This window comes from Symsagittifera roscoffensis, chromosome 3 (assembly GCF_963678635.1).
Source record: "Symsagittifera roscoffensis chromosome 3, txSymRosc1.1, whole genome shotgun sequence".
Lineage (NCBI taxonomy): Eukaryota > Metazoa > Xenacoelomorpha > Acoela > Convolutidae > Symsagittifera > Symsagittifera roscoffensis.
The window spans coordinates 50,760,496-50,773,844 of NC_087064.1; the positions used below are offsets into that span (position 1 = coordinate 50,760,496).

At 37.5% G+C, this 13,349-nt stretch overlaps 2 protein-coding genes across 3 annotated transcripts in view; both read left to right on the plus strand.

The window, feature by feature from the left end:
- LOC134842774 (protein C-mannosyl-transferase DPY19L1-like) overlaps positions 1-13,349 on the plus strand; it is a 100,655-nt gene that overhangs the window by 37,673 nt on the left and 49,633 nt on the right. The window lies entirely within an intron of this gene.
- LOC134842775 (chloride intracellular channel protein 3-like) lies at positions 3,350-13,310 on the plus strand. Its single transcript, XM_063859260.1, has 5 exons — positions 3,350-3,430; positions 9,616-9,690; positions 9,983-10,334; positions 12,188-12,376; positions 12,788-13,310. Exons 1-5 carry the CDS (start codon positions 3,386-3,388, stop codon positions 12,889-12,891), a joined length of 765 nt encoding a protein of 254 aa, XP_063715330.1. The 5' UTR covers positions 3,350-3,385; the 3' UTR covers positions 12,892-13,310.

The following is a 13,349-nucleotide window of genomic DNA, read 5'->3' on the forward strand; positions in this document are numbered from 1 at the left end:
CGGTGAGAAGCATGAAGAGCTTTGTTTAGACGCTGGCCAGTAGTTTTATAGCTTAGCTTTGTTTTCCGTCGATATGTACTTCCGGGCGAATGTTACAGAACTTAAGTTTTTTTCTAGCAAAAATTAAATCTCGCCATAAAAATTCTATTACGCCCTTACGGCATCAAATTTTAAAGTAATTTCGATTTCAGATGTTAGTTTTCAGAAGACCTTGACTCCCCTCACATGGCTGCAGTTCCATTGGGGATCTGCACTTGTTGTCCAGCTCCGGTAATTTCTGTGTGAAGCATTGTGTTAAGTGAGTTTTTTTGCTTGTATCGTAGCTGCTCTAGCGAGTGCAATTCACGCAAACGTCACACTTATGAGAAACGTCGAATTGGCCATTTTTAGAAGTAAATCAGAAAAAAAAACAACAACAATGGTGGCGATAGAAATGATGAGAAATAGCAAAATATAACTGGAAACCTTACAGACCTTAAGTTTTTATCTAGCAAAAATTAAATCTCGCCATAAAAATTCTATTTCGCCCTCGCGTCTTCAAATTTTAAAGTAATGTCGATTTCAGATGTTAGTTTTCGGAAGACCTTGACTCCCCTCACATGGCTGCAGTTCCATTGCGGATCTCCACTTGTTGTCCAGCTCCGGTAAATTCTGTGTGAATCATTGTGTTAAGTGAATTTTTTTGCTTGTTTCAAACCTGCTCTAGCGAGAGCAATTCACGCAAACGGTGAATGGTGTTGAGACAGTGTTTCCAGCCTTTCGAAAGGAAATAAGAACGTTATTTCCCTGGATTCAAGAATCCGGAGGGGTCTTGAGACCTGAACTCAAACTGTTTGATACGAATTTTTAGCTTCCTAGTCATGTCCTGAATTGAATTTAATTAACATCTAGATTCATTTTCAGATAATGAGAAGCTAGGAGTTGAGGGAAAGGGTTGATCCATCTTCGATGGAGATGATGATTTTTATCTACTGAACAAAAACAATAGTAATATAATAAATAGTAGTAGCCCTGTTTCTAGGAGTGATCTCGTGGTCTGGGGATACTGAGACCCAGCCATGAGCTCACTAGTTTTGCATGTAATTAAGTTAATTCGAGCGTTCTGGTTGAAGCCGGAGAACAGTAACGTTTTTGTCGACCCGATGTTAGGAAAACCACCAAAAGAACTGGCTTTGGTAGAGACGGTGAGAAGCATGAAGAGCTTTGTTTAGACGCTGGTCAGTTGTTTTATAGCTTAGCTTTGTTTTCCGTCGATATGTACTTCCGGGCGAATGTTACAGAACTTAAGTTTTTTTCTAGCAAAAATTAATTCTCGCCATAAAAATTCTTTCGCCCTTACGTCATCAAATTTTAAAGTAATGTCGATTTCAGATGTTAGTTTTCAGAAGACCTTGACTCATACCACATGGCTGCAGTTCCATTGCGGATCTGCACTTGTTGTCCAGCTCCGGTAAAGTCTGTATGAATCATTGGGTTAAGTGAATTTTTTTGATTGTATCGTAGCTGCTCTAGCGAGAGCAATTCACGCTAACGTCCCACTTATGAGAAACGTCGAAACGGCCATTTTTAGAAGTAAATCAGAAAAAAAACAACAATAGTGGCGATAGAAATGATGAGAAATAGCAAAATATAACTGGAAACGTTACAGACCTTAAGTTTTTTCTAGCAAAAATTAAATCTCGCCATAAAAATTCTATTACGCCCTTACGGCATCAAATTTTAAAGTAATGTCGATTTCAGATGTTAGTTTTCGGAAGACCTTGACTCCCCTCACATGGCTGCAGTTCATTGCGGATCTCCACTTGTTGTCCAGCTCCGGTAAATTCTGTGTGAATCATTGTGTTAAGTGAATTTTTTTGCTTGTTTCGTAGCTGCTCTAGCGAGAGCAATTCACGCAAACGGTGAATGGTGTTGAGACAGTGTGTCCAGCCTTTTGAAAGGAAATAAGAACGTTATTTCCCTGGATTCAAGAATCCGGAGGGGTCTTGAGAGCTGAACTCAAACTGTTTGATACGAATTTTTAGCTTCCTAGTCATGTCCTGAATTGAATTTAATTAACATCTAGATTCATTTTCAGATAATGAGAAGCTAGGAGTTGAGGGAAAGGGTTGATCCATCTTGGATGGAGATGATGATTTTTATCTACTGAACAAAAACAATAGTAATATAATAAATAGTAGTAGCCCTGTTTCTAGGAGTGATCTCGTGGTCTGGGGATACTGAGACCCAGCCATGAGCTCACTAGTTTTGCATGTAATTCAGTTAATTTGAGCGTTCTGGTTGAAGCCGGAGAACAGTAACGTTTTTGTCGACCCGATGTTAGGAAAACCACCAAAAGAACTGGCTTTGGTTGAGACGGTGAGAAGCATGAAGAGCTTTGTTTAGACGCTGGCCAGTAGTTTTATAGCTTAGCTTTGTTTTCCGTCGATATGTACTTCCGGGCGAATGTTACAGAACTTAAGTTTTTTTCTAGCAAAAATTAATTCTCGCCATAAAAATTCTTTCGCCCTTACGTCATCAAATTTTAAAGTAATGTCGATTTCAAATGTTAGTTTTCAGAAGACCTTGACTCCCCTCACATGGCTGCAGTTCCATTGCGGATCTGCACTTCTTGTCCAGCTCCGGTAAATTCTGTGTGAATCATCGTGTTCAGTGAATTTTTTTGCTTGTTTCGTAGCTGCTCTAGCGAGAGCAATTCACGCAAACGGTGAATGGTGTTGAGACAGTGTGTCCAGCCTTTCGAAAGGAAATAAGAACGTTATTTCCCTGGATTCAAGAATCCGGAGGGGTCTTGAGACCTGAACTCAAACTGTTTGATACGAATTTTTAGCTTCCTAGTCATGTCCTGAATTGAATTTAATTAACATCTAGATTCATTTTCAGATAATGAGAAGCTAGGAGTTGAGGGAAAGGGTTGATCCATCTTCGATGGAGATGATGATTTTTATCTACTGAACAAAAACAATAGTAATATAATAAATAGTAGTAGCCCTGTTTCTAGGAGTGATCTCGTGGTCTGGGGATACTGAGACCCAGCCATGAGCTCACTAGTTTTGCATGTAATTCAGTTAATTTGAGCGTTCTGGTTGAAGCCGGAGAACAGTAACGTTTTTGTCGACCCGATGTTAGGAAAACCACCAAAAGAACTGGCTTTGGTAGAGACGGTGAGAAGCATGAAGAGCTTTGTTTAGACGCTGGCCAGTAGTTTTATAGCTTAGCTTTGTTTTCCGTCGATATGTACTTCCGGGCTAATGTTACAGAACTTAAGTTTTTTTCTAGCAAAAATTAATTCTCGCCATAAAAATTCTTTCGCCCTTACGTCATCAAATTTTAAAGTAGTGTCGATTTCAGATGTTAGTTTTCAGAAGACCTTGACTCCCCTCACATGGCTGCAGTTCCATTGCGGATCTGCACTTGTTGTCCAGCTCCGGTAAATTCTGTGTGAATCATTGTGTTCAGTGAATTTTTTTGCTTGTTTCGTAGCTGCTCTAGCGAGAGCGATTTTTTTGTTATCGATGTCAAATATCGCTCTAGCGAGAGCGATTGTTTTGTTATCGATGTCAAATATCACGGGCAGCAAAACAAGGTTTAATCAACAGTTGAATTAGATTTAGTTATATTTAGTTAAATTATTTTTAGTTGGCCTATGGTGGAGCTATGATTAAAAAAAGTCAAATATTTGATGCCAGCTCGCAACATCGAGCTGTAGGGAGTCCATAAAAATAGTTCAAACTCTTAAGGTGCTGATGACTTTGTTCAGAAAGTCTTAAAATTTACTTAGGCTCTAATTTACTTTTTTTTGCGATTTGACCTATGATTAAGAGTAATGAACGTAGTGAAGACTCTTATATAGGTCGTGCTGATTTTTTTTTCAGGAAAAAGTCATAAAATATTGATGCACTTAAGTATAATGCATTTTTTGAGTTCAATTGAAAATCATCTTCTGAAAGTGACGTAAATAGCACTCTCCAAATAGGAACGTGAAAATGGCGCGAAAGAACGTGAACGATTTCTAGTTTCGAAAGTGGAGTTTTTAAGATTTCCCAGCGGAATAAAAACTTTACCTATTGAACCAGTTTTCTCAAGTTGGGTTCGTGTTATCAAAAGAGCGCCAGTCATAAATATTTCTAGAAATTCAAAGAGCTTAAAGGGCATCTATTTTTTGAATTTCAGTTCATTTTTTAAATTAGTTTGACCGAATAGTTTTTCTGCTAAGCCTGTATCGGTTTTCAGTGGGCTAGTTTGATGTAGATGTAATACCATTGAATTGTGTCTCCAATTTGTTTTTTTTTCTGACTAGTTGCAAAAGCTTTGGAATCGGGGGCAATCTTTTTCCAGTAAATAAATTGTCTGATAAAAATAAGTTATCTTCGGCGCTTATCACTTCTTTTTTCTTCTCATCGCTTTGAGTTTTCAACCGCAAGCTGCAAAAATCATGGAATTCCAATAATACTGGAACTTATTTTTGATAGTTCTTGTTCTGACCACTGAAACAGGGCTTTCAATTTTTTATTTCAAAATTTTTTTTTTACCACTTGGCAAAAAAAATGTTTTCATGAAATTTGAAAAAAATTTTCTGAAAGATTTTGTAGTCGGGAACTAGAATTTTTCCCGTAAACAACTTTTTTTAACACATCTAAAAATGTTGAAGTTGGTTTTTTTGCGAATATTGGTAACTTTGAGACTTTTTCCCACTTATCCTAGAGGTAACGCAGGCGCCTTTGTAGGTCTGGGGTTTGAGTCCCGGCCGGACCTTGCTTTTTTTTCAGTATGTATGAAACTGAAAAAAAAATTGCCGCGAAAAATTGAATTGTCGGATTTTGGTTGTTCTGTAATTTGTAAAATTAATACCTCTTCACTGTATATTTTCCTTGGTTTTCCCTTTTTGCTGATGTTGTATTTGGCCTAAATTGTTTCGGCGTATTTTTTTTGACTTAGTTACTTTATTTTGCGCTGCTTCAAGGGCAGATTGATTGAGCAAAGTTTTTTAAATTCAGGTGTGTTGCAAGATTTCAAAGTTTTAAATCTTAATTGTCAAAATTTTTAGGAGTGCACTTTTTGATGGCATTTTTTGTTTCTAGCTCAATAGATGTCTACCCACTTGTTCTCGGCTTAGGTGCCGCTCGGTTGATACTACAAGCTAATTGAATTCTGGTGGTTGGTTGTCGAGTGTTTTTCTGGTAATATTTTTATTTTTGCCCACAATTTTTTTAAAATCGATTTTCGTCTCATTCTCTGTTCGCTAGCTTGCAATGCTGCGTTTGCTTTGTATCGTAAGTGATGAGAAGCTCCGCTTCGCATCTATGAAAATTTTGCTTCGAAGAAAACTTGTCTGTATTGTTTTTTGAAGAAAACTGTTGTTGTAAAGGCATGAATTCCAGGCTTCAGCTATTGATTTAGTTTTTCCCTTCTATCCATCCATTATCAATTGGGTGGTTAAGCTTCTTTTGTTTCAAGCCAACCGTTTTGCCCTAATTTTATTGGTTAACTTACCTGTTATAGGGTAGAAGAAGAAGAAGAAATGTTAATTAAGTTATAAACACATATAACTTATGAATACATGACACTTAACAAAATTAAAGTTTGTAAAGGTTGCATCTAGTGGCGCGCTGGGGGAAAAGTTTCATGTGTTTTTCTAGTTTCTGATATTGTGCATGTGCCGTTCTATTTCTCAGGCGGCTTGTGGAATAGTCTTCACGTTGAGGCACGAGATGGAATAGTCTTCACGTTGAGGCACGAGTTGTTTTTTCCTGCTTGTTGAAGTAGGCTGGCATCCGCTGGCATAGTGAGTCGATATGTGAGGGAAGTAGGCTGGCATAGTGAGTCGATAGGATTAAATTTTCTAATGATATCAAGTTTTATTGCCTTTTCTTGAACACGGTCAATGGATTTTAGCGTAGTTATGTTTGCGCAAGCCCAAACTGGTAAGGCATAAGTTATTTGGCTCTCTATTAGATACTCGTAAATATGTTCCGATTCTGATAGTTTCGTTCCAAAACTTTTGAGTCTTGACAGAAGATAACATGAACTTGATAACTTTTTACTCAAATTGTTGATATGTGGCTGGAATGTGAGTTTATAATCGAATGTAACTCCAAGTTTTTTCATTTCTTCGACATCTTCAACGTTACTCAAGACTGGGGGTGAACATTGAGAGGGCGAGCTGTGTATTGTCATAACTTTTGACTTCTTATCGTTGACGAGAAAATCGTTATCTGAACACCATTGTTTGATATGCTGCATCGCGTTTCTAGAATCATCTTGCGATCCATAAACTGGTATGATAGTGTAGGAGTCATCAGCAAACTTTATCATTTCAACCGTATTTACTGGTTCCATATCTAATTTTGACGTAGCGATATTAAACAAGATCGGCCCTAAAACTGTGCCTTGTGGGACACCTTGACTTATGGTTGCGGTTCGAGATTTTCTGTTGTTGCATTCGGCTCTGCTAGGGAATGTGCGTTTTCGCTCCATACCCAAAAAGGTATTTCATCGGGTCCACATGCTGTTTTCCGGATTCTTTTGAGGCCTTCATATATTTGATTCAAGTTGAAAGAAGGTGTTTCTTTGTGTGTTGTTTCACTCACGATAGATTCTCTATAATTTGTGGCTGTACAAATTTCGGCAAAGTAGTCATTCAGTGAATCAGGGTCATCCTTACTACTTTGACCCATATCTTTTCTACCCATAAGGAAGTTAACTTCTTTCCACCATGCTCCTGATCCTCGTTTATTACCAGTCAGGTTATTCTTGATTTCGTCTTTAACTGCCAGTTCTATTGAGTTGATGTTCCTTCCCTTTTTCTTCAACTTGTATTTTTTATTCAAGAGGCACTTGAGTTTAGCTGTCATGAAACTGGGGTCTTAGTTAGAAAGTCGAACTTTTTTCTTGGGACAATAAACATCTAATAGATCAAGTAGAGTTCTGTGAAGTATGTTGAAAGCTTGTTCAGCATCGCAGTAGTCCAGGTTCTCGAAATTAAGCTTGTCTAATTGCAACCCAAGACGCATTCTTTCAGGAGTGCCCGTTTTTCGTATAGTTATCTTGGTTCTGTGGTTGGTTTCAGTCGTTGGTTCGCAAAACACTGCCATATGATCCGATAAGAGTAAACTGTTCAGTGTTTGTGGCTCTTTATACGTATTTGGGTCACTGCAAAGTATTTTGTCCAGTTGGTTTTGATCTCTCGTAGGGGGGCTTTTAAGTAGGTACAAGTCCGAGTAGTCTGTGAGAAGATTATGGTTAAACTTGTTCAAGTCTCCTGCTAATATGAAGGTGTTGTTCGGGTACTTTGTTTGCAATTCTTCACGCACATTAAGGATATATTCAGCAAAAGCGTTGTCTCTTTTTGAGTCCGGCGGGTAGTAGGCGCATCCAACTATAGTCGTCATATACGATCGGTTGTATTTCAACCAAATTACTTCAGCAAACGCGTCGATTGGGTCGGTGAACTTCGGGTTGTAAGGTACTGCGTTGAGTTCTTTTCTGAAGTAGATACATACACCACCGGCCCTCGTTTTTTGGCAAGCTTCGAAGTTTCTGTCCATTCTGAATAAGTCATAACCATGGAAGTTTAAAGTGTCATCAGTAATTATTTCATTGAGCCAGGTTTCTGTAATCAGGCACAAATCGGGGTTCAGTCGAGTAAGATTGGCGACTCCGTTTCGTTTTTTCAGTGATCTGGCATTGAGAAGTAGTAATGAAGGGGCCCTGCATAGTCATACAGGGACTGCTTCACCATCCAAAAAAAGAGTCAGGTTCCGGACTTTGATTCTTTTCCGATCTGTTTTAGCGTCAATGAGTTCACGTCGTTTCTTCAGAACTTTTCTTTCCAATAGTCTTTCTTCTTTTGAGAGGTCTGGTGATATCCATATGTCGGAAGAAGTGCCAAGTTTATCCATCATAGCCTTTGAGACTAGTAGTTCAGCGTCACTGCGGGTAGTGAGTTCCACTATCATCATTCGATGACGTTGTTTATCAAACTTTCCAGCTCTGATAACGCTGTTAACCTTGAGTTCAGGAAAACCAAGCTTCGATGCAACATCTTTGAGTTTTTTCATATCATCAGCTTTTCTGTGATAAGCATTTTCTTCTGTACTCTCCTCAATGCCTGTAACCCGGATGGATCGTTTTGTTATCTCTGTCTGCACTGATTGGGGTTGGTTGAGAGAATGATTTTCTTATGTCATGTTGTCCAGTTGTGCTTTAACTTCGTTCAGCTGCGCAGATATTGTTTCAACTTGTTTTTGGATAATGGGGGAGCAGTCTGGTTTTTCAGTTTGAGTAATGAGGCAAGGTTCGCAAAACCATAGTAGACCTTTCACTCTTCCAATATGGGTAACAGCTTGAGCTGGTACTCCGGAGCATAGTTGATGAAACCAAATTTTGCATGCAAAACATTGGATAGTATTGGTTTTGCATTCTTCAGCGCATGCGCCACATGGGTACTTTGCGGTGTATTTTTCTTTCTTTGTTAGTCATTTCGATAAACTCCAGTCCGATAGTAAATAACAGAATACGATAGAAGTCGATAGCAGATGGCTGGTCGGAACGCACAACACGGATGTTTAGACATGAGTTTTTCTTGTGTGTATGCATTGTGTTAAACCTAATTACTCCATTTTGTTGGCTTTACAGCGCCTACCTAAGTTGTATCAGCTAAGTCACCGTTTATAATGTTAATCATACTGTTGAAATGACCAGCTAACAAATTTTTCAGTGGATTTCTAAAATTTAGTTTTTGTTAGTTTTGGCTAAATAACTAGCTATGTCTCATGATACAGTACCAAGTTATCTCTCTGGTTTATAAAAAACGTGAAGTGTCTCGGACTGTTTTGCTGAAGTTTTTTTGTAGTTTAGTTGAGGCTTCTGCAGTTTTTGGGTCTCGGAAAATCTGTAGATTCATTTTAAAAATATTTTTGATTAACATCTTGATGATAGCCTTTCAGAACTACCTATTGTACATATTCGAGATCAGAACTTAAATATTTAAAAAACAGTTTGATGAATTAGTACTTTTTTGAACATATTTCAATAATGATAAAGGTAGCTGCGTGTGTTTTTGATGTCAATGAACGAAGTTAGGACACATTTTTGGTGTTTTTTTAGGAATAAAACTTACAAGTTGTTTACATTCATTGTTTGGCGGTTTGACTGCTGTTTTCTTTAAGTTCATTTCAAAATCATTTGCCAAATGGAAGGCAAGTGTAAATGTAATCTTCGTGATATCAAAAGTGTAAATGGCGTGAAAAAAAGCGCAGCTAGACATTTATTCTCCAGCGGAATCAAAAACATGTGATTCAGTTATCTCAAGTTTGTTAGTTTTCTCATAAGGTGTCAGTCATAAAAGGTTTTCGATGTTATACTTTTTTCACTCGAAACTAAAAGTTTTCAAAAAACAACAATATAAACATTTGTAGCTTCTGTGGAGTTTATTGGCACTTTTCCATATGTCTGTTGGGCTATGTTTTCCTTGTTCAGAATCATTAGCTTTTTCTGTTTGTCACATTAAACCTATGTTTTGTTTTCCTAGTGCGTGCAACTCAACACTTTGTTTATGAATGCATGCGTCCAACCTGTATAAGAAGTCAATAAATTAACTATATTCATTTTCAGAGCATGTCATCTGTTGTGAACGGGACTAAAAATGATCCATCATCTTCTTACGACGGATTATTTCTCTTCATTAAAGTGAGTGTCTTATTTACAATTCTGTTGTGGTCTCAGTGATATGCTTAAAGATACTTAAAATGCATAAAGCTTAAGAGTATCCTTGTTTGTGGTTTGTGGCAGATCATGCCTTGTCTAACTTATTAACAGTGTTTGTTTGATGTATCTGAATCGTCGATTTTCTCAATCACTTTGTTATGAAAGCTCCCGTAATATTTTCATGAAGTATTATCAAAATTAGAAATGTCAGAAGCGTGCGTTTTCCCGTGTCTGCTTTCTATCCTCGACTGCGAATGTGGACTATATGTTATAGGCCGGATCAGATGCTCACCAAATTGGGCCGTGTCTGCATTGTCAGAAAATATTCATGTACATGGTCGCCAAGGGTCTCGAGTTCAGTTTCTCACTAGTAGACATGCGCAAGAACCAACACAAAGTGAAAGAGTTGTCGCCTGGGGGCAAGTTGCCGATACTAGCAGTTTACGAGAATGGAGATCCGAAACTGGTGAAGGACGGAGTTGTGGAGATTGAACAATATTTGCAGAAAGCCAATTTGGGCGAAGACAGAATTGGAGATCCTGAGGCGGATGATTTGGTCACGGATGTCTTGACAAAGTTCTCAGCGTATATCCGGAATAAGGATCCACAACATGATCTCAAATTAAGTTAGTTGCGTTACGTTAGCAAAGCTAAAAACATTGAGTACTGCTATAACGTTATTTTCAGCCTTGGTATCTTAATGTTTCATTAGCATGCTGGTTTTTAACACTGTTTTTTGATAGCATTAAAGATTGAAAAATTTCTATTCTGCGAATCCGTTTCGTACCTTTTCTTGATTCGGATTGGCCCCAGAATCAAAATCAATTGTACGTCTAGAAAAGATTAAATGTTTGCGTTTGCGAAAGGAAGTGCCTTTTATCGGAAACTACCTTTTTCACGTCAAAGACTTTTCTTAAAAACCTGTAAGAAATTGAATTTTCGTCATTATTGAACCGTAACAGCTTTCTGTACCTTTTCTGTTTTTTTTAATATCTTTGAAATCGAAAAATTTTTCAGCGAAAATTTAATCATCCGAGTTTCGTTTGGCCGTTCATTTTTGTCGGCTTATTTTCAAAATCTTAGTTTTTTTTTCTGATTTGAACGATTCTAATTTTAACTGACAGTCCGCCGTAATCCTTTTGGCGGTGTATCGAGTAGCAAAAAGCTTGAACATCATAAAAGCTGCTAAAGTGAAAATCGTATCGACGAAAATTGACACTTAGAATTCAAATATTGTTTAAATAAGTTTTAATCATTATACATTAAAAATATACAAATACTGCATACTTTATAATTTACGCGGCGATTTTTGTTCAGCTTAAGACATAACAGGTTGGTGGTGACTGATCACAATCTATGTGTCAAAGAAATTTCATTTGCCTGTTTGATTGCTTAGTTTCTATTTCTCAGAACTGCACGTTTTAGTTTGAACTGATTACACTTTTTTGTTTTGTATGTCTGAGAATTAGAACTATCAAATTTATGCTAGTCGGTATTTTTTTCATATTTTAAAACTTTTACTGGTCGAGCGGTCAGCCTCCTGTTATTAAGCAAATTTATCGACTCGGATTTTGAAGGAGCTTTTTTTGGGTAAAAATGGTTTCGGCTTATGTTTTATCGGCTTAGTTATATCATTTTGTGTCTTCTGCAAGAAATTTGAATAATATTTAACAAAAAAAAAACATTTCATGTCGGTTGTGGTGTAAAAGATTGCTGTTTTAAACTTAATCGCTCAAATTTTTTGCTATAGATTTTTTCGTTTTCGGCTTAATGGGCGTATACCCATCTTTTGTCGGCTCATAGGCCGCTCGGTAAACACTTTGAGCATATTTTATACTGTTGCTTCTGTATTTTTCGAGTTATAATTTTTCGACTGTGCTTGCCGAATTTTTATTCGCTAGCTGGCAATGCTACCCTTGAGTAGTATCGCAAGTGATTCCAAGGTCCACTTCTTGCCTGTGTAGTTTTTTTGATATAGAGTTAGTAATACACGAGCAGAGTTTTGGTTGATTTCAGAACATTTGCTTTTTCGTAGGTTGTATTTAACCTCTCATTCTTTATAGATCGAGTTTTTTGGGACATATTTTGGGTTTATTTTGTACGTGTTTCTTGGATTACGACTGGTTGATTACGTCAAATGTGCCTCCGCCCTCATCATTTCTTGCAGCGGCAGCTAGCTTTTGATCAAACTTTTTGTTCTAATTGGAATTCGATTCTCAGCTGTTTTTCAGTTGTTTTCGCGGACGTTTTAAACAACGAAAAATTGCAAAACCTTGGAAGCACTTAATTAGTTTAGGATACTCCCAGCGATACCTTTGATCTACAAAAATTTCTTGTTAGTTTTTTTTTGAGTTTCCTGGAATTAAAGCTCTAATGTGGCGAGAAAAATGGGTCTGGTCGATTTTGATTTCCAGGCCAGCTTTTCAAGAGTTTGTCCTTGGGCACATATGTGCAGAATGATATTTTAATCTGTCTCTAGAACACAATCTGTACGTGAAGCTGGAGCACATCAATAATTACCTGGTGAAGACTGGCACTAAGTTTCTGAGTGACGACGAGGAACTGACTCTGCCCGACTGTGCCCTGCTGCCTCGTCTGTTCCACATAGTTCACGCATGTCAAGGCATCAAGGGAGTCAATGTCCCGGCAGAGACCACAAACCTCACTGGTATGTTCAGTTGGTTAATACAATGTATCTCCGAGCGAATGGACTGAACGCTAACATACGGCATCTTGAAGGTTTATTAGTTAATAGCGTAGAATGTTTTTATTATTTATGGCAATAAATCTTCAATTAATTTTGCAACTAATATAGGGGCGGATTCAGGGGGAGGGGTAGTGGCCTTGTCAACCTACGGTTTGGTCGACCTATAAAAGGGTCATTAGAATTTTCAAAATTTATCGGGCCGCCTCAAAATTTCCTAGATCCGTCCCTGGATGGGCAAATCAACATTTTCAAATGGTCCAAGTTTAAAAAGTAATATCCACAAAGATAATTTCAATATCCTCTAAATGGCCTAATTTTATTACAATTAAGGGATCTACTTAAAAATCGCAGCCTAAATTACAACTATTTCAGCGTTGTGGGAGTATTTCAAGCGAGGCAAAGAGACGAAGGAGTTCGAAGTGTCCCAATACGATCCCTCAGACGTCATAGCCTACTGGAATGATATGCGAAAGTGATGGAATCAGTAAAATTCAACATTGAATCGCGTAGCTCTGACCTAGTTACAATAGGCAGATAATGGACGGCAAAACGGCTTTTTACTTTAACAGTGCAATAGTTATTGGAAGTTCATTAATTAAATTAATCCCATGTAATTCATAGGACTCGATCTATATCAAAAAAGTCTTCTGGATTTTGAATTATGCTGCAGGTCTAACTCTATCGAAATGTGCCACAAAGATCAACATCATCATTTTCAGTTAATTTCGTTATATTTATCACTAGTTTTTCGTAAAGGAGGCGTCAGGCAATCAATCATCAGATGTAAATTGTAGGTGATATTTTTTTATACAAATTTTGTAAATAAATTTTTGTTGGTATAACCGGAGCGAGTTTTGTTTGAAACGCTATGTTCAATTTAATGTTTCCACCAAAACTTTTGATCAGCTGAAACTGTCATCTGTGTTAGTTTGAT

What these genes read in the sequence shown, in the direction of transcription:
- LOC134842775 (XM_063859260.1), top strand. Translation starts at nt 3,386, where the DNA reads ATGGCTGCAGTTCCATTGCGGATCTGCACTTGTTGTCCAGCTCCG. An exon ending in GCACTTGTTGTCCAGCTCCG is followed by an intron (nt 3,431 to 9,615) that starts GTAAATTCTGTG and finishes ATTCATTTTCAG; the next exon opens with AGCATGTCATCTGTTGTGAA. An exon ending in ACAACATGATCTCAAATTAA is followed by an intron (nt 10,335 to 12,187) that starts GTTAGTTGCGTT and finishes ATCTGTCTCTAG; the next exon opens with AACACAATCTGTACGTGAAG.